This window comes from Lithobates pipiens, unplaced genomic scaffold (genome assembly GCF_037356315.1).
Source record: "Lithobates pipiens isolate NorthernLeopardFrog02 unplaced genomic scaffold, aLitPip1_a1.2 Scaffold_19, whole genome shotgun sequence".
NCBI lineage: Eukaryota > Metazoa > Chordata > Amphibia > Anura > Ranidae > Lithobates > Lithobates pipiens.
Window position 1 is genome coordinate 373,210,946 of NW_027507764.1, and position 26,235 is coordinate 373,237,180.

The 26,235-nt window shown below is 41.4% G+C and overlaps 1 protein-coding gene across 3 annotated transcripts in view; it reads left to right on the forward strand.

Moving 5' to 3' along the window:
• Positions 1-26,235, forward strand: part of SCGN (secretagogin, EF-hand calcium binding protein) — a 123,251-nt gene that overhangs the window by 55,211 nt on the left and 41,805 nt on the right. For all 3 annotated transcript variants that reach the window (XM_077492303.1, XM_077492301.1, XM_077492302.1), the window contains 3 exons: positions 16,052-16,129; positions 20,014-20,069; positions 20,530-20,575. In XM_077492303.1, the coding sequence (XP_077348429.1) occupies positions 16,052-16,129; positions 20,014-20,069; positions 20,530-20,575 (180 nt within the window). The remainder of the gene's footprint in view (positions 1-16,051; positions 16,130-20,013; positions 20,070-20,529; positions 20,576-26,235) is intronic.

The window sequence follows — 26,235 nt, forward strand, 5'->3', positions numbered from 1 at the left end:
GCAACAAAACTCACTATTGCGCGGTCTTGGAAAACTCCTGTACTCAGCTTTGAGGCAGTTAAAACCCGCATGAATGACGTAATGATCAATGAGATACTAACGTCCCTGGCTTCTGACACGCATAGCAAATTCCTTAGAATCTGGCGACCTTGGATAACTTATAGTCAACCACCCAGGTTCCATAGTCAGCTTTTATCAATCTAAAGGCTCGGTATGCACCCCCTTCCCCTCTTCTCTGTCCCAGCCTCCCCTCCATGCTTGTCAGCAAGGTTGGAGCCTCTGCTCGCGTGGGAAATGCTCGTTTTTAAAAGCGAGCGGGGGGGCGGAAGTGGTCGGAGGAGGAGGGCGGAGCACTAGGCTACACAGGCTTTAAAGTGCACTCTTTTTCAGATGCACACAGCCTATGGAGCGACACAGAGCTGACAGGCGCATGTGAGTGTGGGAGACACAGGCATTCCCAGGCAGCATTTACTTAGGCACCAGACTGTGTCTTAAGTAGCAGCGGCAGTTGCTGAACTACAGGGCTCAGCAGTCAGTGCATTTTTTGTGTGGTACCCCTACCTTTTGTTGCTTTTCACTATGGGTAAAAGAGGTACAAGTACCCCGAAGAATAGGGGCTCTGGGGACCCCCCCTCTGAAGCACCTTACCCCCTGTAGGACCCGGGGAGGCTGGCCAGGGAGAGCCGTCGGGGTCAGGGGCTGCAGCTGCTTCTGGCACTTCAGCCCCTGTGTACATTACACAGGAGGTTTTATCCTCAACCATAAACGGTTTAGAGGAAAGATTAGTGGCCTTAATCGCACCTTCACTCAGTGGAAGAAAACGCACTAGGCCCCCCTCTGTCACCTAGGACCCTCAGAGTGAGGAACTCTGGGATAAAGGAGAGGAATCCTCAGAGGATCGGGAGGAAACTGATGATTCCACTTTTGAGGAATCTAGTGGAGAAGGGCCCTCTTCAGCTTCTCAGGATGAGAAAATGTTCAAATTCCTCTTCAGAGGATCCTAACAGGGAGTAGCTGCACAAGTCAGGTGTTAGTCTACTCCCATACTTAACCCTTTTGTTGCCTGCCACAGGCTCTTGAGGTATCACCTGGGAGTCCATTCAACATGGTGTCCTATGGAACAAGTTCTGTAGTGCAAATCTTCAAGATGCAAAAAGCACTAAAAATGCATAGCTATGTATTCTGAATGGGAACATTTTTCTGAAAGAAATGAGGGGTTCCAGCTATTAATGCCGCACCCCAGTGAGCAGAGTCTTACATGTCCAGTGGATAATGCACTGATGGTAAAGGATCCAGCAAGTTAAGGTTGGATTTTCCTTTTAAAGACCAGATGTCTTTTACAGTTCTGGCTGCAATTGAAGTAGTTCAGTCCATTAACCCCTTAACGTCTGCTCCACTATTGTGGTGGAGCACATTTTGAGTCAAGCCAATGCATTGGAATGTGGACTCCAAGGGGTTAAAGCGGGAGTAAACCCAGTTTCAAAAAACACTTACATTCCCAGGATGCAAGAAATGCTAACTTACACATTGGTTGTGCTCTCAACCAAACTTTCAAACCATCCAATGGCTGTTTTCATAACTGATCACATGTGCAGCATTATGGCAGTTGAAGAATCATTAGAGGCCAAGATGGCAGCTTCCTTGACTGAAAACAATAGAAGGGTTTACTTCCACTTTAAGGAACAGGTGTGAGATACCTGAAAGTTCTGCCTGACCAGCAGACCCGGCAGGGGGCTGGTGTATTTGACGCACAGTGTCTCACAGATGTTATGAAGGACTCAATCCTTTAAGCCCTATGGCTTATCCTTGGACTAGTGCATTTTTGCAGAGGCTGAGATATTGGCCGAAGCACCAGTTGAAAATCCTTAGCCAGTCTGTGTCCCTTAATCATGCAGCCTCCCCTATGCCTGGGGTATCTGCCTTTAGGCAGTCTCGACGGTCTCAATCGTCAGGTTCAGGAGAAAGTTCCCAGGGCAGCACTAGGATATTGGGGGCAGAAAGCCCATCAAGCACAATGCTAAGGCCTTCTCATGAAGGAGCACCCCCATTTGTTTGAGTGAGGGGAAAAGTCCTGTGATTCTCAGTCTGGCAGGAACAATGTTAAGAGCAGAGTGATTTCTGCGATTTTCTTCTCTAGGTTACATCTAGAGTTTCAAGAGCCTGGATGACTCAATCGGCTTTCGATCTGAGGGTTCGGGTCCTGTTTGGGTGCTGCCTGTGGAATCCTTGGGGCTGCTGATGCGGCAGTCTTATGCAAGAGTGTCCATCTCCTCAAAGAATGCTCCTAAGGTTCCAGAGAAAAAAAAAAGAGAAAGAAGAGAAGTGTCTCTTTCTGGTCTCTGGATCAGCTGTTATCCCAGCAGGCCTGGACTGGGACAAAAAATAGGCCCGGGCAATTTAGACTGAGCAGCCAATTTTCCAGAAACCGCTCGTTCGTAAGGGCAGTTGGTGATTGGATAATCACGGAGTCAGTCCTCTGTAATGTAATGGGGGCACTGTGATATAAAGGGGACTGCACTGTAAATGAAACTGTAATGATTACAGTCCCCCTTTACAGTGCAGTTCCCTTTTCATCACAGTGCCCCTACCAATCGCAGCCTTCCATTACAGTGCCCCTTGCAGTCATGCCCCCTCATTTTTCTCTGTAATCGCAGTGGCCCCTGTTACTCTCTGCCTCCCCTGCACAGTCCTACCTTTGGCAGGGCAGAGGCAGGACTCAGCCTGCGTGTCCTCTACCATCTCTCCCACCCGTCCAACAATGTCATCCTATAAGCAGAGTAGGGGGCGGGAGGAGCTGTAGATCAGGATTATATTAACAAACGGGTGATTACCTGCTTGTTGTTATTAAAAGACTCCCACTTTATTGAACCTGTATTACCAATGATTAGGTCTTTCTGCACCAAGGTTTTGTTCTCTTCTTTTTTCACCTATAATATTTTAGGTTTTCCCATTTTCTATTTTTCTTTTTTTTCTTATTCCGGTTTCTTACTCTTCGTGTTCTTTCATTTTTATCCTTTATTTTTTATTTCTCCTTTTTTTCCTTTTCTTTTATTATTATTTATATTTTTATATTTATGTTTTATTTTTTTCACACTTTATTTTTTATTACTTAGGTAATTTTCTTGTTTTTTTGTTTTTTTTTAAGTTTATTTTCATACATTTTTCTCAGTTGTACCTTATCCTCTTAAATTGTCTCCTTTTCCGACTCATTTATTCCTTTTTTCCTATTTTAATTTCTCTATCATCTTTATCCTTTTTTTATTTTTCACTCGTATTTTTCTCTAATTTTCCTCTCCTTTTTCTGTTTCTTTTTTCCTTGTTTTTCCTCTTTCTCTTTATATATATCCCCCTTTTTTTTTATATCTGTTCATCTCCTTTTTGCCGGCATTCATTTTCATCTATTTACACTTTCCTGTGTCCTCCATTACTCCTTTTCTGGTTTACCTGTTTTCCTTGTGTGTCTCCTTTTCCTTGTCTCCCTATCTGATGGCTTCACTTCTCTCTATGCACTTACACTTGCTTCTCACGTTTACTGTCTTCTCACTCCTGTTGGTTTTTTGAATGGACGTAATCTGCCTGGGTGGGCGGGGTCTCCAGATGTCATACGTTTCCATGACATCAGCGGCCCCAGCCCTGGCAGCGTCGCCGTTACCTAGCTATCGCCGGCGCAGCGTGGAGAGCAATCGCTGTTTTGATTGGATCCGACCTGCTGCCTAGCAACCACGGATCCCTGCACTCACACTGTTCAGTGTCTCCGGCTCCTCCCGCCCCTGCTCTGCTAATAGATTACATTGTCGACAGGGCAGGAGAGCCTGGAGAGGAGACACAGGCACAGCCGCGCAGTGCCCGGTGTGCCCTATGGCCAGTCCGGGCCTGTATCCCAGTCAGTGATATCAGAGTTTCCCTTAGTGGAACTGGGGTTTTTGGCTCAAACCTTTTAAGGTCCCAGAGCCAAGCAGAGAGGTAAGACCCATTCTAGATCTCAGAGATCTGAATTGGCACTTAAACATCCGATCCTTTCATAAGTTGATCGGCTGTGTTCATCCTGCAAGGAGGGGAGTTGCATATCTCCATGTGCCAAAGTTTCCCGCTTACCAGAAATCTCTGCTATATAAAGTGTGTGTATATATATATATATAAAATTATTTTTATCAATCGTGGCACTGCCATTCGGCTTAGCCACAGCACTACGAGTGTTCTGAAGGATTCTGGCACCTCTTTTAGCCAGGTAAAAGGCTCAAGGCATAGCGGTCCTAGCCTATTAGAAGATCTACTTTGAATAGATCATTCAGTCTCAGGTCTAAAACCAGAGTCTGATCTCAGCTGTAGATTGCTGAAATCTCTAGGTTGGATTCTTAGCCTAGGAAGATTCTCCTTAAAACCATCAAGGAGGTTACTTGGGGGTTGGTTATAAAGACCATACAGAAGAGGGTATTCTTACCCCAGACGTGAATCAGTTCCATTGTAGGACTAATTCAACTTATCAGGAAGGAAAATTCCTTCATTTTGGCTGCAGGAGATTTTTAGGGGAAATGGTGGCCTCCTTCAAGGCCGTCCCTTACGCGCAGTTTTATTCAAAGACTGCTTCAAGACACCATCCTGTTGGTCTGGAATAAAGAGGGTTCAGACCTTGTGTGTTTCCAATACGCTTGGCTCCCGACATAGGTCAGAGCCTAAATTGGTGGTTGTTATCCAGGAGGAGGGAAAATCTTTATCCTGCAAGATGTCAACAACAGATGCCAGCCTTCTAGGCTGGGGAGCAGCCCTGGAAGAAGATTCTGTCCAGGGGAGATGGTCCAGGTTAGAGGACCTTGCCTATCAACTTTGTTGGAAGATTCAGGCAGTATATCTGGCCATAGAATCTTGGTGGTCAGATTACAGGACTGTCCTGACAGGATTCAGTCTGACAGAGCCACAGTGGTGGCTTACATCAATAAATAAATAAATAAATAAATAAAAAAGGTGAATAATGTTTTAGCTTTGGCAGAACACAACACTCCTTGCCTATTGGCAATTTTAATATTTCAGGCGTACTTCTCAAGACGCCAACAATTATTTCCAGGAGAATGATCTCTTCACCCCGACATCTTCCTATGATACATAATGGACATTGATTGGGACTTTTAGCGAAGCTATGGCCTGGTAAGGTCATGTGCTTCCATCCCACGGGACTTTAAATGAAACTATGGCCTGGTAAGGTCATGCGTTTCCATCCCTATTGTATTCAAAAAAAGAGGGGGGGGGGGGAAACAAGGGGGACATTGGGACTTTACATGAAGTATGTGGTAGCAAGAGAGTACAAGGTGAACTAATAGGAATTTTATTGATCGTTGCAATTAGATTTACAAGAAATAAATAAATACAATGATAAACAAAGTAATAAACAATGCATGATAATGGTAATAATGATAATAATAATACAGCATGATAATAACATAAATATTACAAAGTATCATAATAATAAAACTCCAAAGTTCACCGCAGCAAGATTGAATAAAAGCATATGTAAGATAATGTCTGCAGGACCAAGGTCTTTGTGCACCGATTAGGGTAATATCAAAATCTGAATGTATTCCAAAGAAGCACGGCATATGATAGCTCTACGCACGTTTCGTGGCCTTTATACCACTCATCAGGAGCAGAGCACGTGTTCAATCTATAATAAAGAGTAATATGATATTCAGAAGTAAGGTAAATGAAAAATAAAAATAGTAATGAAAACGCATGAAAAAAGGTTGGGGTAAACGAGTCACCCACACCTAATACATGCTTACTCACTTAGGTAAGTGCACTGATAGTCTAGTAGGTGGGTGCCGCAAGTCGTCCAAAATACACCCCCAACCGGGAGCCGTGGTGGGTAACTCAATGGAGATAGCCACAAGGCCGCAGCACAGGCAGGCATGGAATCACCACGAGGCACTTCTATAGAGAGTGAAAGATTAGAACCATTAGGAGATATGCAAGGTGTGAAGATGGTGAAGGATTAAGAAAGATAGTAAGGGGAGCTGAATGTTAAGAAGAAAGAGAGAATATAAAAAAGTTAGGGCTCACCGAGCAAAAAAGTGAGGGGACCAAACATAGGGCTGTTAGCCATAAGAATGCAGTGAAGGAGTGAAAGATTTAATTAAAAGACTGCATGTGATCTGGTGTATAAAAAGCCTTGAGTGACCACACCCTCTAAAGAGCCGCCCCCATGAGTATCACCACAAGTCATCCCACCACCGTCACGCCGCATGGCGAAATGGGGGGAGAAGAGGGCTTCCGCCAGCCGGATAGTATATATCTCCAGTCTGGCGGCTCCGAACTGCCCCCATAGTGCCAGCAGTGTGTAAAACTCAACTGCAAGGACGTAGCAGCAATAAAAGAACGCTGCACATCCTGCGTGAATTGCGTGACGTCGACGCACAGTGAGACGCATCCACCCATCAGGCGTCCAATGACGCAAAGGATGGGAGGAGACTATCAGTGTGCGTCACAGCTCCCGGAAATGGAGATGGAAGCCGGACATCATAGCAGCACATCCCCACAAGGCACCAGCAGAGCAGCAGACAAGACTGGCAGGTCCAAAATGGAATATATATTGCACATGATTTAAAACTATAAATGAGGTAGTAAACAAAAAAAAAAAATTGATACAAAAGGTAAACAAGATAATTACATATAGATGAAAGGGGCTGGCCAAGGTCAATAGTAGCAGAGAAGTACTGATACTTAAGCTGATAGAGCATTACCACATACTTCCATCCCTGAATTCATGTGATACATAATGGACATTGATTGGGACTTTTAGCGAAGCTATGGCCTGGTAAGGTCATGTGCTTCCATCCCACGGGACTTTAAATGAAACTATGGCCTGGTAAGGTCATGCGTTTCCATCCCTATTGTATTCAAAAAAAGAGGGGGGGGGGAAACAAGGGGGACATTGGGACTTTACATGAAGTATGTGGTAGCAAGAGAGTACAAGGTGAACTAATAGGAATTTTATTGATCGTTGCAATTAGATTTACAAGAAATAAATAAATACAATGATAAACAAAGTAATAAACAATGCATGATAATGGTAATAATGATAATAATAATACAGCATGATAATAACATAAATATTACAAAGTATCATAATAATAAAACTCCAAAGTTCACCGCAGCAAGATTGAATAAAAGCATATGTAAGATAATGTCTGCAGGACCAAGGTCTTTGTGCACCGATTAGGGTAATATCAAAATCTGAATGTATTCCAAAGAAGCACGGCATATGATAGCTCTACGCACGTTTCGTGGCCTTTATACCACTCATCAGGAGCAGAGCACGTGTTCAATCTATAATAAAGAGTAATATGATATTCAGAAGTAAGGTAAATGAAAAATAAAAATAGTAATGAAAACGCATGAAAAAAGGTTGGGGTAAACGAGTCACCCACACCTAATACATGCTTACTCACTTAGGTAAGTGCACTGATAGTCTAGTAGGTGGGTGCCGCAAGTCGTCCAAAATACACCCCCAACCGGGAGCCGTGGTGGGTAACTCAATGGAGATAGCCACAAGGCCGCAGCACAGGCAGGCATGGAATCACCACGAGGCACTTCTATAGAGAGTGAAAGATTAGAACCATTAGGAGATATGCAAGGTGTGAAGATGGTGAAGGATTAAGAAAGATAGTAAGGGGAGCTGAATGTTAAGAAGAAAGAGAGAATATAAAAAAGTTAGGGCTCACCGAGCAAAAAAGTGAGGGGACCAAACATAGGGCTGTTAGCCTTAAGAATGCAGTGAAGGAGTGAAAGATTTAATTAAAAGACTGCATGTGATCTGGTGTATAAAAAGCCTTGAGTGACCACACCCTCTAAAGAGCCGCCCCCATGAGTATCACCACAAGTCATCCCACCACCGTCACGCCGCATGGCGAAATGGGGGGAGAAGAGGGCTTCCGCCAGCCGGATAGTATATATCTCCAGTCTGGCGGCTCCGAACTGCCCCCATAGTGCCAGCAGTGTGTAAAACTCAACTGCAAGAACGTAGCAGCAATAAAAGAACGCTGCACATCCTGCGTGAATTGCGTGACGTCGACGCACAGTGAGACGCATCCACCCATCAGGCGTCCAATGACGCAAAGGATGGGAGGAGACTATCAGTGTGCGTCACAGCTCCCGGAAATGGAGATGGAAGCCGGACGTCATAGCAGCACATCCCCACAAGGCACCAGCAGAGCAGCAGACAAGACTGGCAGGTCCAAAATGGAATATATATTGCACATGATTTAAAACTATAAATGAGGTAGTAAACAAAAAAAAAAAATTGATACAAAAGGTAAACAAGATAATTACATATAGATGAAAGGGGCTGGCCAAGGTCAATAGTAGCAGAGAAGTACTGATACTTAAGCTGATAGAGCATTACCACATACTTCCATCCCTGAATTCATGTGATACATAATGGACATTGATTGGGACTTTTAGCGAAGCTATGGCCTGGTAAGGTCATGTGCTTCCATCCCACGGGACTTTAAATGAAACTATGGCCTGGTAAGGTCATGCGTTTCCATCCCTATTGTATTCAAAAAAAGAGGGGGGGGGGGAAACAAGGGGGACATTGGGACTTTACATGAAGTATGTGGTAGCAAGAGAGTACAAGGTGAACTAATAGGAATTTTATTGATCGTTGCAATTAGATTTACAAGAAATAAATAAATACAATGATAAACAAAGTAATAAACAATGCATGATAATGGTAATAATGATAATAATAATACAGCATGATAATAACATAAATATTACAAAGTATCATAATAATAAAACTCCAAAGTTCACCGCAGCAAGATTGAATAAAAGCATATGTAAGATAATGTCTGCAGGACCAAGGTCTTTGTGCACCGATTAGGGTAATATCAAAATCTGAATGTATTCCAAAGAAGCACGGCATATGATAGCTCTACGCACGTTTCGTGGCCTTTATACCACTCATCAGGAGCAGAGCACGTGTTCAATCTATAATAAAGAGTAATATGATATTCAGAAGTAAGGTAAATGAAAAATAAAAATAGTAATGAAAACGCATGAAAAAAGGTTGGGGTAAACGAGTCACCCACACCTAATACATGCTTACTCACTTAGGTAAGTGCACTGATAGTCTAGTAGGTGGGTGCCGCAAGTCGTCCAAAATACACCCCCAACCGGGAGCCGTGGTGGGTAACTCAATGGAGATAGCCACAAGGCCGCAGCACAGGCAGGCATGGAATCACCACGAGGCACTTCTATAGAGAGTGAAAGATTAGAACCATTAGGAGATATGCAAGGTGTGAAGATGGTGAAGGATTAAGAAAGATAGTAAGGGGAGCTGAATGTTAAGAAGAAAGAGAGAATATAAAAAAGTTAGGGCTCACCGAGCAAAAAAGTGAGGGGACCAAACATAGGGCTGTTAGCCATAAGAATGCAGTGAAGGAGTGAAAGATTTAATTAAAAGACTGCATGTGATCTGGTGTATAAAAAGCCTTGAGTGACCACACCCTCTAAAGAGCCGCCCCCATGAGTATCTTCCTAGCAATATGTCAGATGGGGTACTCCGGACATGGACCCATTCGCGTCCACATTCATTAGTTAGGTCGACAACTTTGTCAAACAAGGGGTCCGCTAGCTGGCGGAACAGACGCATTAGTCTTCCCAGGGGATCAGTTTTCACTGATATATGCATTCCCTCCAGCTCTGCTACTTCCGCGCCTTCTCCGCAGGATTAAGCAGGAACAGAAGGCAGTGATTCTGGTGGCCCCAGTGGCTCCCAGAAGATCAGAATTTATTGAGATCATAAGGAGGGCAGTTGAAGTCCTTTGGACTCATTATAGCCAGACCTTATTGCACAGGGTCCGGTATTTCATCCTACTCTACGGACAAGGAGTTTAACAGGGTTGACTGTTGAATCCCACTCTATAAAAGATTGTGGGTGATCTCCTTCAGTAGTGTCTACTTTGACTTCCAGAATCACTTACTATAGAATCTGGAAGGCATAGGTTTCTTGGTATGGATCCAGGGGTTGGCACCCCTGGAGGTATGTCAATAGGCAGGATTCCTGCATATGAGATCTGAAATGAAGCTGGCCTTGACTTTTATCAAGAGCCAGATCCAGGCCGTGTCAATGTCTTTTCCTACGGCCTCTTGCTTCCCTCTCTTGGTGTGTAGCTTATTCAGGGGGTAACACAGTTTATTCCCCCTCTCAAGGCACCTCTAAATCCTTAGGATTTAAAATTGGTCTTGTCGGCTATATTAAATCAGCCGTTTGAACCTTATGAGAATATCTCTTGGTTCTTTGACAAGAAAGATAATCTTTTTTGCTTATCATTTCTTCTGCTAGAAGAGTATTGGAACTAATGGCTCTGTCTTGTAATAGCCATATTTCATCATGTATAGGGACGAGGTGATTTGATGTCCTCATCCTGAACTCTTACCAAAAGTGGTAACAGGTTTTCATTTAAACCAAGATATTATTCTTCCTTCTTTCTCATCACAAGCCTTAATCTGGGGAAGAGAAAGCACTACAGTCTCTTGATGTAGTAAGAGCGATCAGAATCTATTTAAGGGTGACCGCTCATGTTCGCAAAACACAGGTTTTGCTTGTACTGCCAGAGGGTCCAAGATATGGACAGGCAGCGTCAAGATCCACTATTTTCCAAATGGGTTTGTCAAGTGATTGATCAAACTTCAGATTAAAGAAGAAAATTCTTCCTTCTCATATTAAGAGCACATTCATCCAGGACGATTAGTGCCTCTTGGGTGATGCATCATCAGGCCTCTATGGCTCTGATCTGTAAGACTGCAACATTGGTCTTTGGTTCAGAAGTTTATCCGATTTTTTTTTTTTTTCAAATCGATATTAAAGGTCATGAGGAGATTACCTTTGGGCACAGAATACACTGTAGGCTGCAGTATAAGTCATCTGGCCTCCTGTTTCCTTTATTCTGCCCCCCCCCCCCTTCAGTTGCCATTGCTATGGGACATCCCACATAGTTATTACTATGGCTCTGTGTCCCCTGATGTAAGAAAAGAAAATAGGATTTTTAAAACGGCTTACCTGTAAAATCCTTTTCTTTGATGTACATCAGGGGACACAGAGGTCCCTCTGTTCTTCTTCTTATACACTTTGATTGCTTGGCTACAAAACTGAGGACTCCCAGTAATGGGAGGGGTTATATGGGGGAAGTTCACGCCTTAAGGCGTGCCAGTGTCCAGCACCTGATATGCCACTATAACACACATAGTTATTACTATGGCTCTGTGTCCCCTGATGTACATCAAAGAAAAGGATTTTACAGGTAAGCAGTTTTAAAAATCCTATTTTTCAGAGGTTGCTATATGACAACATGTACTCTCCTATGTTGCACTCTTTGTTACTCACCCTATAGATACACATAAGAAACAACATATTTTGGTAGAAGGTATGAACGTTTTGAGGAAATATCATAACTGATTGTGCCTTTTTTACATCTACCTTCTCTTCAAATTCCTTAAGTATTTGCATCGTTATATACTGTACTATATATGTAACATCCCGCTGTCTGGATTTTCCTTTTATTTTATGTCCACTGTAACCAGCAATTACTTGCATATTCTTGTTGTATTCAATTCTCCAATAAAATTCTTGTAAAAGAAACAAGAGTGGGGTATGTTACAGGAAGCCAGGAAACACTATGGGTTGTGTCCAGGATGGGAGATATATTTGTCCCAGATTAATGCTATATACAGATTGTTTTTCTTTTTGTGCTGTTTAGTGAGCCTGTTTGACTCAATGAGGGGTTAACAAGCAAAAATTGAATAAGAATATGGTCAACAACAAACTCATGTATTCTCCAGAACAACAAAACAAAATTTGACTTGGAACCTCTGGATCAAATATACAGTATTTCCCCCGACTGATGGGACCTGGGAGTAGACCTCCTTACCTATCATGATAATTGAACTACTTCTCTTTTCTCTCTGTCTTATCTATCCTTACCCTAGTAAGTTTCAACTGGTACAATAGTAAAATAATATTTGTGACCTAAGATAATTGTGCCTTTCAAAGGACAAATCTACAATTCCTCTTGTGTGCTGGTAATGTTTGATAACCAGTTTTGTATTCCCTGTCATGCAAAAATCTCTATTCCCTGAAAGTAATCTGGTGATCTGGATGGTAGTCCGCTCAGCCTTTTACTTATTCTCTTGGATCTGAATGGTCAGAGAATACTAATATCTGTGTAATGAGCCAGATTGTTGTATTGATAGTGGCAGTTTATTGCTTTTTCTTAGTACAGTACTTTTTTTTTACGAGAACTTTTGGTGTTTTAAACGGATTCTTTCCTTCCTTTGTATCAATGCAAAACTCAATAAATGGATGAAATACAAATGTACTAAACCACAGGCTGCCACATAATATAGGCATCTATAGCAAGTGTCAGTACATTTTGTTTCACACATTGTGAAGCTCCTTGGGGGCCCTGAAGTAAAAAAAAAAAAAAAAAACTTATATAAAATGATTACTTTATAATGGTATTAACAGAGGACAATTGTTTGCTCGTGGGACTTTTAAGAATTGTGCCAAATAAAGTAAATATCAGTGTATCAGAAAATATACAATTTATTCCATATAAAGTTTTAAAATCAAGTAAAGTAGACATTACATGTGTCATAAAAGTAAGCACAATGTACACATATTACTGAAAAAGACATATATACAATATTATGAAAAACAATTGAATTGATGCATCTTTGGACTGTAATCTCTATGCATTTCCTGGAGCAACACCCACTTCATCAGGAGACAGCCATATATTTTTGGTATCTGTGGGAAAACCATGTCATAAAAAGGCGATATATAAATATATATAGTAATTACATAATTGGTATGGACATACATATGAGATGAAGTGCAAATAAAACCCATGCATAACAAACCCAAGCAGGGTAAATATATAGGATCACCACAGATTGTGAGTAAATCCAACAGGGTAAGCTCTGTCTGGGAGCTGATAGAGGGGCAGGCCAAGGGCCAGGACACAGAAAAGGGCTCAAAAAGGTGAAAGCCTACAATAAAATAAGTGAGGCAAAGGTAAGCATGATGGATAAGGAAGTGCAACCCCCCCCCACACACACACACACACGCGCGCGCGCGCACACACACACGCGCACACACAAGATTGTGAAGGTTGTGAGGTTATTTTGCTGCACCTTTCTACCTTTCTCCATGAAAGGGTGCTTTTGCTGATGAACAATGGTCAATCTAAAATACCTAGATACTCAGCAGGGAATGTTGGCATTAGGATTTGGGGGGGGGGTTGTATACAACAGCTGGAGAAGATAGGTTTCAGTCCCTATATATTGATAAATAGGTCAGTTGGAACCCTTACCCATTCACAATGAGTGCACAAGTGTTAGCCTCCCCAATTTGATCACCAACTTATTGTTCTTAATTTAAAATAAAGTGTTATTAACAGGTAGTCTTTATTTTCTCTCCCGCACCAGGTATGTATGCCTTTAAAAAAAAATAGATTATGCTTGGATGCAGGATGAACAGTAGGGGTGCACATCTTCACTGACCTCGCAATTCGATTATGATTATCCTGTCCACGATTCGTTTTGATTCCACGATGCATCACGATTACTGCGCTCGGTTTTCATCCAAAAAATTCAAGCAGTCAGAAGAAGTCAATTTTTTTTATTTTATCTGTTCTTAAAAAAAAAAAAAAAGACAACACTGCCTGCATGTAGAAAAGTGTCAATTACAGCAGGCAACTTAAAGAGGAGCTCCAGACTGCCCCAAAATACTACAAGAGAGGTCAGAGACTGCAGATGATGATACAGGAGATGGTCAGAGACTGTAGACATGACAGAGGAGATGGTCAGAGACTGCAGACATGATACAAGAGAGGGTCAGAGACTGCAGACATAGTACAGGAGATGATCGGAGACTGTGGACATGATACAAGAGAGGGTCAGAGACTGTGGACATGATACAAGAGAGGGTCAGAGACTGTGGACATGATACAAGAGAGGGTCAGAGACTGCAGACATGATACAAGAGAGGGTCAGAGACTGCGGACATGATACAAGAGAGAGTTAGAGACTGTGGACATGATACAAGAGAGGGTCAGGGACTGCGGACATGATACAAGAGAGGGTCAGAGACTGCGGACATGATACAAGAGAGGGTCAGAGACTGTGGAAATGATACAAGAGAGGGTCAGGGACTGTGGACATGATACAAGAGAGGGTCAGAGACTGCAGACATGATACAAGAGAGGGCCAAAGACTGTGGACATTATACAAGAGAGGGTCAGAGACTGCAGACAATGCCCCCATAACGTCCCCCCAAACGATAATGTATGCCATTTCATTAATTATGGTTTATGTATGTCTTAGTGATTGATTCCCATTACAACTTCATTATAACCTTTTTTTTTTTTTTGTATGATTTATGGTTTCACTCATCACAGATCCCACACATGCAATGCTGCATATGTGCGGTCAGTGATAAGTGAAACCATAAATCATACGAAAAAAAGGTATTCATGAAGTTGTGATGTGAATCAATCACTAAGACATACATAGGTCCACCATCAAGTTTATTTATTTTAAAGTAACTTACAATTGCTGCAGAAGCACACTGGAGCCAGAGAGGAGACTACCTGCCTCAATGGGGGAAAAAACAATGCCAGTGGAGTGGCAGAACCTGGGGGTGCTCAGGAAAGTAGCACTGGATCTAAGTGTCAGGGGTGTGGGGGGACTGCGGTGTCCCCCAGCCTCACAGCACAGAACGCCAGGGGATGGAACAAGGGGGGCCAACCATGTAGCCTTGATGCTATAGCACTGGTGCTGCTGCAGTTGGCCAGAAAGAGCAGAGGAAACCTCTCACGGATTGACTTCCAGGTTCCAGGAGCTACTGTCACCTGACCAGCCACATCACACCTCACACAGGCTCCAGCGTACACAGTGTTTCCCGACGTGGCTCAGGATGACATCAGCAGAAGGAGGGTGCAGCTAATGCCCACAGCTCAGTGTGGAGAGGCAGTGCACAGCGCTTTCAGCTCTGTTCAGAAGGACGGGGCGGGGAGGAGCATGGCGCGCAGATAGATGAGGTCACCCCAAAATCGATTTTTAGAGGTCAAATTCAACACCCCTAATGAAAAGGCAATAGATCCAAAGATTCCTCCAAAAAAAGGATGCTGGATAACAACTTAACTTTCTGTGTACATAAACCCCACCAAACAAAAAAAGGAGCACAGTGCTAGCACTCCCTTTTGGACATTGTGGATGCCAAAGAACCTAGTACTTTTCAGCATTGGTGCTTTAAGAAGTTTAACCCATTTTTTTACAATGTTGAGAAAACACCCGTCATTGTTAAAATGTTTGCTTCTGGCATAATCCATAGTACAATGAATAAACAGAATATTAAATATCTGTGGTGTTGTACCAAGAGAAGTAATTATTGTATATCTAAAGCATGTATGTTACACGTCCAAGAATTTAAAGCATGTAGTGTAGTATATTGTATAGCTAACAATAGTTACATTTATCTGAACTTATTCTGTCATTTTTAAGACATTTCACGATTCATCTAAGTAGCTTCCTCATATCTAAGGAGTGCTGGGAACAATAACCAGTATTTATAGCTACAAGGGTAACTCAGTCACCTTAGGCTGGATTCACACCTATGCAGTTTTAGTGCTTTTTGCATTTTGCAGATTTGCACTCCAGTCCATTTAACATGGTTTCTTATGGAACACGTTCTGTAGAGCAAATCTGCAAAATGCAAAAAGCACAAAAAATGCATAGGTGTGAATCCAGCCTCAATCCACCTTAACCTTACATGTCTTTAGTAACTTGTTACAGAATATTTGAAAGAGGGTACAGCTTATTATGATCAAAGTGTGTTTTTTATAACCTGTTCAACACCATACATCTCTTTAAAGCTAAGCTATGTTCTTACATTTCATAGGAAAATATAAAAATGCACCATTTGTGATAAGCAAGTTAACATTTTGTATTGAAACCTAGAATACTAAAAGGGAAATTCTAATTCTTCTTTTTACCACAGAATTTCCTACAGGATCTTTTTTCACAACACAAAAAACGTGTAACTCCTGACAAACTGGATGAGTACACTGATACTATGGTAAGTTGCAATACAGTTTTTTGCAGCTTCGTAGACATATAGTTTTCTTTATTGTTCATATTTGTGTATGTTCAAAGTAAAAACCACTTACAGACAAGGTTTGCAAAACTATCATATGTGTCTGCCTTTCTACTTGGTTACAAAGAGAATCAGTCAGTTAAAAAAATCTGCTTTGGGTATAAAGTACATGCAGATATATTCAATGCAGCCTCCAAAAGTCTGCAGTTATGCCTGCCTGTCCTAACAGGCAAAGTTTTGGCTGTGTAAGAGCTCACATGCCCATCCTTCCTTTGCCAAGTGAGGCCCTTATTATAGTGACGAGCCAGTATCAGTCTTGAAAGTGAGAGATGGCAGCAAGCGTGACTTTATCCTGAAGTGTCGAAGCTTAATTTATCAGAGCAGCCTGGCATGCAGACGTAACTGAAAGCTTTTGGAGGCTGCTGCAGGTATGCTTTATGTACCTACATCCGTTTTTTTTTTTTTTTTTTATTAGAGTTTTTTTTTTTTTTAAACCTTTTCAGTCTTATTAGCACCAAAGTTATAGAAAACATAAAGCTTACACTGGAGTCTGATTTCATTTTGTGAAGAGCACGCAAAAGTTACCAATGAATGCATTAGTGATACCCAAGTGTATAAAATTATTTGTGTTGTCTCAATGGAGCAACAACATTATCAACATAAATACATATAATGTGCTCAGGGGTGGTAGACAGACTCACCCCTTCAAAAACATATGAGACAGTTCAATACAAAGTACATACAGTTACAGAGTGCAATGGAGATGGCTATGGTGTATCAAAAGAAGCATGGAGAATGGGGAGACCATGTGCTAGAAAATAAGCAGGGCGATCAAAGTACTTAATATGTTTGGGGAGGAAATAGAGAGGAAGGAGTAGGGGTTCAGCAGGAGTGAACCTAAAAGCATGTGTGTTATTATTGTGGTATAATAATGTTAAGTTATAAAAAGGATTGAAGATGTGTGCAGTTGGAGAATTTGATTCAGGTGCTCCATGTCACATTAAAGCCTGGGTAGCAATTATGTTGATGGGTTGTTAATTCTTCCATTCTCGATATGAGATTCCGTTCATTAACCTATACTCTTAGCACATGGAATGGTGGTTGTTCTGTAAAGGTTTGGAATCAAAGGTTTCCCCGCAGAGGGGAGAACCTTTTTTCACTGCCTTTAGAAGTCCTGGGATTATGGAAAGTAGGTTATGGCAGGGGTCTCTGGTCATTTGCATGATTTGGTTGCATAGTTGAAAGATGAAATCAACCCCAGAAGGGTTGAATGTGAGGGCAGGTCCACCAGATATGAAGCATAGTGCCCTCTGTATCTCTGCATCTCCAACAGCATCCAAAAACTCAAATGTACAGGCACCGGTACCGCCTGGGTAATATCTATTAATTTCTCTCTAGTGCTTGGCTGACTATGCTAGATTTAAAGGTCAGCAGGAAAAATAAATTATTCTAGTCTAAATCTGAGATAGAATGTCCCAGTTCCCTCTCTTAGTCCCTAGCATAAGAGGGTCATTTTAGGAAAGCATGACCATTCTCCATGTTGTAGAGTTGAGGAATAATTTGTGGGCATTCACTATTGTTTATGTATAGCTTCTCAAAGGGTAATGACAATGAACCAAAGGAGCTGGGATGAGCATGGAAGTGTCTATGTTGGAAAAAGAGGGATTTGCATTTGCAGCCATGTAGGGATTTCACCGAACATGGACCTTGAGATTGTACAGTATGTTCTCAATTCACAGACCTGGCAAATTAATGGTCAGATTTGGTCTGTTCACCCACACAAACCTCTGGCTGCTACTGCCACAGGAAGTGACATCATTGACTTTTAATGCCTATCAAATTGTTTTTTCCTTGGTTACCTGTTAGGAGGCACTGCATTTGTTTGATTTTGTGGGATCCCCATTCAGTTTTTTTCCCAAAAAACTGGGAAATATCATTTTTTTTTTTCTTTCTAATTGTCAGTTTTGCTATGCCACCTCACAGACAGGTTTAAGGCATCCCCCACCCCCTCTGGCAGTGCCCATTTACTCATGTCCTTTTTTTTAACAATACCTTGCTTAATAGGCTTGAATGGAGAGAACTGATTGTTTGCTTTCCATTGACTTCATTAGGAGTTTGCAGTTTGTGGATTTTTGGACATGTTTGCAAAATGTGCCCACATATTGAACTCAAGCAGGTTCGCCCATCACTAGGAGTCTTCAGACCCCTTTAGTGGTTTCAAGCCTGCAGCATTTACAGCTTGAATAATTGGGGAGGGTTTTGATTGGTGCTATCACAGGAATTTGGGGAAATGTAGACCAAGGGTGAATTCTGGTTTTCTAGGAGAGAGGTCAGTGGGCAGACATTAGATTCGATTTTATATGCACATAATGCTAAATCCAAGGTTTCCAGCTGAGAGATTACATAGTAGGGCAGGAAATGTAGTGGAAGTTTTGGTTGAGCCCAAGGAAGAGATGTGAGTAGTATGCATGTGGAGTGCTGCTCTATAGATAGCCACAGTTTTGTATGGCTATGGAAAATTGATCCAGTTTTCCGCCAAGAATGGCTACAATATAATAAACTTCAAGATGAGGCAGTCCTACCATGTCATTTACATTTAGACAAGATATCATGTCTTAAGTGGGCTGAGGGTCAAGTAAATATAAGCACAAGGTGTGAAAGAAATAGTGGGGTCTGAAACAGGTAAAGAAAATATGGCAGTATTTCTATCTAGTGGAAGGACATTCTACCATGCCAGGCATGCTTTCAGCAGGACCAGAAGGTCAATCAGTGTTGTACAGATGCTACAAGATCAAATAACTTGGCTGAGATATGTACTCCAATGTATTTGAATAGGACACTCAATGGTTGGGTGCGTCTCATGTGTCTGGCAGAATGGATTGATTGTGGGGAGGTAGGGAAATGTCCAAGCATCTTGATTTGATGGTTTTAATATTGAAGTTACTAAGGTGACTGAATACCTCAAGTTCCTGGAGTTGGCTGCTTGCTCTCAGAACATTGGCCAGATGTTCCTTTGTTAAAATGTACAGGTACAGGGATTGGGAGCAGCCCAGACAGGTCCCATTAGACATGATTACCCAATGGAAGAGTAGTCCATTTACTCTGATCCTGGTGTTGGGAGAGGAGTACAGCACCATTATTTTGTTTGTGAAGGCAGCAAGCAAGGCTATTTGCGTTACAGTGGCAATAAGAAAACCCCAGTCTAGACGATCAAGCCACTTCTCTGCATCTAAAGACAATAGGCAAAGGGATTGCTTATGTTTTTTGGAAATAATTTATGAGGGCGATGGCTGTTGGGTGTTTTTGTGCTTTACATGGTGGAGCAAATCAAACTGTTCTGTGTAGATTATATTTAATGAGAAGCATTATATGGCTGTAGTTGGGTAGTCATTGCATAGATCATTAAATAATCATTACTCATTGTGATTGGTCTGTAACTAAAACACTGAGTACGCTCCCTACGATTGCTTTGGGAAGGGACAAGAGTCCGCAATGGCCTTAAAAAGTTGTGTTAGGTATTCATGTCAGTATTTCCTTGATTTAATTATTTTTTTTTTAATTAATTCCTTTTGCAATAATTATACATGAGGTGGCTTCCGATAGTCTTAGATCATAGTTGGGGTATCAAAAGCCTTTATGAGAAAAAGAAGCACATACAGTGGACAGCAGATCTTGTTTAGTAAAAGTCACAGCTGTATATAGGGGGTAAGAGAGTAGCAATACTACCTTTTGACAGTTCTCACACTGGTGATGTTTACTTGATATTGATAATAAACAGTAAGGCACTTTTTAAGATGGATATACTATCACATTGCATATATAACTTTCTTCACGTACTGACTGTATCATTTGTGCCTTTTTTTTAGATGAATCTGTTTGATAAGAATAAAGATGGTCGTTTGGATCTAAATGACTTAGCAAAGTAAGTTTTTCAATGTATCGAGTCCCAATCCGTTAAATGTACTCTAAATATCTCATCTTACAGAACATTTTTAATGTTATATGGAAAATAAAGCATTGAGAAATATTAATACAATCACAATAAAAGCAGTAAAATTAACATAGAACATTTTTTTGCTGCATGCCATAACCTTGCTTATTCATATTTCTTTTCAATCTATGGTTGGTGAGTGATTAGAATAGCTATTACAGACTGACTGTAGCCTTCATCCGTGCTACTATAAAAACAAATCTAGATTTGTCATTTATAAATGCATTTTAATATGTTGCATATCATATAAAATATTAGCAAACCGTTGGCAGTACAGACTTTTCAAAATGTACATGTAAATAAATTGTGATTTACTATTGTACTAGGCTGTTTCAAAGACTTTTTATATCAATTTATTCAGTTTGATTGTTTATTTATGTTTTATCTCAAGGATTTTAGCACTTCAAGAAAATTTTCTGCTCCAGTTTAAAATGGATGTAAGTACAGCAGAAGCAACAACATATTACTGGTATATATGACATTACATTATCCAACTTATTATATTAAACTATTGACAGATATTGAATGAATTCAGACATGTCAATTCTCAGCATTTAAAGTGGTTCTAAAGTCAAATGTTTATTTTTAATTTTTTACCTGAATGCAATACCTGCTTTAAGGTAAAAAAAGTAAACTTCACCTTACTGTTGGTTACCCCTCTTTCCCCTCTCAATCCAGCACTGTGCCCACCTCCAGCAGCGCTGGTCTTTCTCCCTGCTCTCATAAGACAGACTGATAGCAGTTGGAGCCATTGACTATTGCTGCTGTCATTCAAATCTAGTTAGGAGGGAGTTGCACTGTGTATGTCTATGAACGCACACAGCCTGGCTCAGAAATGTGTGCCTCCATAGCACACAGCTTGCTATGAGGGCACACACAGGAGCGGAGGAGGGGACTTTTTTTTAATTTTAGGTAAAAAAAAATATCGACGAAGGCTTTTGTATCATTTTAATCATGATGCCATTCAATGGCTTCTATTTGCCAAAAACATAACCAGTTTCTGCAATACCGACTGCTAAGAATACTTTATTATTTTTTATGGCTAGTAAGTGATGTGTGTGGGTATCATAAAACTGGATAAATATTTTGTATAGTGATCACTAGATTTTTCAACAGCAAATATTATGTAGACACATTCATGAAACTGCATCTGATCTACAGTAATACAAATGTAGCCATGTCTGTATTTTTTCATATGTGTATTTACATTGTAGTTATACATACATAGCAGGGCTCAAAATTTCAAGTCCTGGGCTACTATCCAGGCCTTAGGAGTTACTCGCCATCAGTTACCCCACCCAACCCCTAACCTGCCCCACCCCTAAACATGCTCTCATAAGTAATCTCATGCAATGACACTGTTAAATGTTTTATGCAGAATTAAGTTACAAAAAGAAATGTTAACAACAACAGCAACTTTATAACAATATTAACATATAGCAAATTTTATTGATCTGGCTGTGATAAATAAAATAAGGATAAAATATGATTGACTACTAAAGGCACTGTACACATCATTACTGCCTTGTTAAGTAAATATGCTCTACGTACTGAATGCAGGGTTGAGATGTGCACTACGTACCGAATGCAGGTTTGAGAGATGCACTATGCACCGTGTGCAGGGTTGATAGGTGCACTATGTACCGAGTTCAGGCTTGTGGGGTGCACTATGTACGGAGTGCAGTGCTGAGGCATGTGCTGTGGACTCCCAAGTTCTCCCCCAGTACAGAGCTCATCCTTCCCCCATTCCAGTACAGAGTTCTCTTCCCCACACATCCTCTGAAAGAGTGGGGCTGTTGCAAAAGAGAAGATACAACTTACCCACCCCTGTCTGCAGCCTGTATAGATAAGAAGGAGCTTCTGCCATGGAGTTGGCAGGATTCTCTTCTCCTCCCACTCGTACTCTTGTAAGACACCTTTATGTGGCTGCACAATGTGCACCTGGGCAATGGCTTGCCCCCCCCCCCCCCCGTTACCCGTGCTGAGCGGTCCCACCCCGATGTTTGACTGAAAATTATCTTGAAGAGGTAGTCGTACAGTTATGAAAAATTGTGTTATGATATTTGTGTAAAAACAAAACAATAAGACAAAATATGAACTGGTCCCCCCCCCCCACCGTATAGTCAAATGACAGCTGGACAGAACTGCTCTAGTTCTAGGAGGACGTCATATGACATCCTCCCATTCATCGCGCGCATGCTCACCCTCAGGGTGTGCAGTGTGGGGATTGATGGTTAGCGTAAGACCCAGTGCATCAGCGATCAGGGTAAAGAGCCAATGACAGCGGCTCTTTACCACATGATCAGCTGATCATGATGTAACAGATTTGCCAGTTAGTGGCATTCCTTTCCTCATGCACAGCATGAGGAGAGGAGAGAGCTGGTAAATGGCTAGTTTGAAAGGGAACATCTGCATTGATAACCAGGACACTGATGATCAGTGATGATCAATGCAGCACACCAGTGCTGCCAATCAGTGTCCATCAGTGCAGAATATCAGTGCAGCCTCATCAGTGCCTCCTCATCAGTGCCCACCTTTGCTTCCTCTTCAGTGCCCATCAGTGCAGCTCATCGTACCCATCAGTGTTGCCATCAGTGCAGCCTCATCAGCGCACATCAATAAAGGAGAAAAATTACCTGTTTGCTAAATTTTATTACAGAAACTAAAAAAAACATAGTTAGTCAGGTTGAAAAAAGACACAAGTCAACTAGTTCAACCAAAAAAAAAGATACAATCCCATATGCACAATCCTATACCCACAGTTGATCCAGTACCCCCCTAAGTGAAAATGTCCAAATTGGGTCAAATTAGCCATTTTCCCTTGCTGTTGTCATGTGACTCATTAGTGTTACAAGGTCTAAGGTGTGAATGAGGAGCAGGTGTGTTAAATTTGGTGTTAGCACTCTCACTCATACTGGTCAGTGGAAGTTCAACATGGCACATCATGGCAAAGAACTCTCTGAGGATATGAAAAAAAGAATTTTTGCTCTACATAAAGATGGCCTAGGCTATAAGAAGATTTACAAGACCCTGAAACTGAGCTGCAGGATGGCCAAGACCATACAGAGGTTTAACAGGACAGGTTCCACTCAGAACAGGCCTCGCCATGGTCATTGAGTGCACATGCTCAGCATCATATACAGAGGTTTTCTTTAGGAAATAGACGTATGAGTGCTACCAGCATTGCTGCAGAGGTTGAAGGGTGGGGGGTCAGCCTGTCAGTGCTCAGACCATACGCCGCACACTGCATCAAGTTGGTCTGCATGGCTGTCATTCCAGAAGGAAGTCTCTTCTAAAGATGATGCACAAGAAGGCCCTCAAACAGTTTACTGAAGACAAGCAGACTAAGGATATGGATTACTGGAACCATGTTCTGTGGTTTGATGAGAACAAGATAAACTTATTTGGTTCAGATGGTGTCAAGCGTGTGTGGTGGCAACCAGGTAAGGATGTACAAAGACAAGTGTGTCTTGCCTACAGTCAAGCATGGTGGTAGGAGTGTCATTGTCTGGGGCTGCAGGAGTGCTGCCAAAACTGGGGAGCTACAATTAATTGAGGGAACCATGAATGCCAACATGTACTGTGACATACTGAAGCAGAGCATGACCCCCTCCCTTCGGAGACTGGGCCACAGGGAAGTATTCAACTGTCACTGCCTTGCTAAAGAAGCTGAGGGTAAAGGTCATGGACTGGCCAAGTACGTCTCCAGACCTAAATCCTATTGAGCATCTGTGGGACATCCTCAAATGGAAGGTGGAGGAGCGCAAGTTCTCTAACATCCACCAGTTCCATTATGTTGTCATGGAGGAGTGGAAGAGGACTCCAGTTGGCAACCTGTGAAGCTCTGTTGAACTCCATGCCTAAGAGGGTTAAGGCAGTGCTGGAAAATAATGGTGGCCACACAAAATATTGACAGTTTGGGCCCAATTTGGACATTTTAACTTAGGGTGTATTCACTTTTGTTGCCAACGATTAGACATTGGCTGTGTGTTGAGTTATTTTAAGGGGACAAAAAATTAAACTGTTATACAAGCTGTACAATTACTACTTTACATTGTAGAAAATATTCATTTCTTCAGTGTTGTCACATGAAAAGATATAATAAAATATTTACAAAAATGTCAGGGGGTATACTCACTTTTGTTATCTACTGTATATTATGTACATTTAGGAAAAATCCAGGCCTTTTTTAAAGCAATCTACTGAGCTTGCCATAACAACATTTGGAGGGAGTCTTTTCCACATTTTCACAGCTGTACTGTGAAGAAACCCTTTCATATTTGGAGATGAAACGTAAAGAGTGCCCCTTGTCCTCTGTGATGACCTTAAAGTGAATAACTCAACACCAAGTTCACTATATGGACCACTTATGTATTTGTACATGTTGATCATATGCCCCCCTAATCTCCTCTTCTCAAGAGGGAATAAATTCAGTTCCTCTAATCTTTCCTCATAACTGAGCTCCTCCATGCCTCTTATCAGTTTGGTTGCCCTTCTCTGCACTTTCTCCAGTTCCCTGATATCCTTTTTGGGACCTGGTGCTCAAAACTGAAATGCATATTCCAGATAAGGTCTTACTAATGATTTGTACAGGGGCAAAATGATAACTTTCTCTCTGGAGTCCAGACCTCTCTTAATACAAGAAAGGAACTTGCTCGCTTTGGAAACCGCAGCTTGGCATTGCATGCTATTATTGAGCTTATGATCACCAAAAACCCCAGATCCTTCTCCACTATTAATTCCCCCAGTTGTACTCCCCCTAGTATGTATGATGCTTGCTTATTCCTACCCCCCAAGTGCATAACTTTACATTTATCAACATTAAACCTCATTTGCCACTTAGTTGCCCAGTTAGACAGTGCATTGAGGTCGGCTTGTAAATTGGAGACATCCTGTAGGACGTTATTCCACTGCATAGCTTAGTGTCATCTGCAAAGACAGAAATTGTACTTTTAATCCCAGACCCCATTTAATTTATTAAGATATTAAAAAGTAAGGGTCCCAACACTGAGCCTTGGGGTACACCACTGATAACCTTAGACCATTCAGAATAAGATTCATTAACCACTACTCTCTGAATACTGTCTTTTAGCCAGTTTTCATTGGAAAACTAGACCTGTAGGGGTCTTTATCTGAGGTGAGAGGCTGGGGCAAACCACTGGTGCACTACAAATGGTGGAAGCATACATGATTTGGATTCTACTCATTTTGCACAAGCACTTTTATTTATGAACTTTTGGACTGGGCATGTCTATTCATTTACTGTATTGTCACTTTAAACACTGTGGCACCTTTATGGTACATGAAGAAAATTTCATTTTTTTATTGTGTGTGAAGAAAAGCCATTTATAAAAAAAAATGTTGCACTGTCACTTTGGAATTTTGCACTTTATTGTACTTGAGGATTTATTACATCATTCATTGTTTATTGAATAAGCGCCACTTATAATGGTATCGAATTAGGTTTGTTTGACAACCTCTGTCTTTCATGAATCCATGCTGTCTGGTGCTTAAAATATTTTTTCCAGCAAGAACTCGTCTATGTGGTCTTTTGTTAAACTCTCCAGTATCTTCCCGACTATAGAAGTTAAACTAACAGGTCTATAGTCATTTGGTAAAGACTTTGATCCCTTTGGGCACCACTTTGGCCTTGCGCCAATCCAGTGTTACCATTCCAGTTATTAACGAGTCCCTAAATATGGGTGGATGCCATCTGGTCCAGGTGCTTTATCCACCTTTATTCTGTCTAAATATTTCTGGACCATATCACTTTTGAGACATTGTGGATCATTGGGGGCTGTGTCACTACCAACCCCATTATGGACATGAGCTCTCCCATGCTCCTTTGTATACAGAGAGCCGAAGAAACTATTTAATAAATTACCCTTCTCTTTGTCGCCAGTCACCCCCTCTAGATTATTTTGTAAAGGGCCTATATGCTCAGACCTGACCTTTTTATTATTAATATGTTATATTTTTGGTTTATTTGAGTTTGTTTAGCAAAAAATAAAAGACCCAGTGGTGATTAAATACAGCCAAATGAAAGCTAGATTTGTGTGAAAGAAATTATGAAAATTTCACATGAGTACAGTGTTGC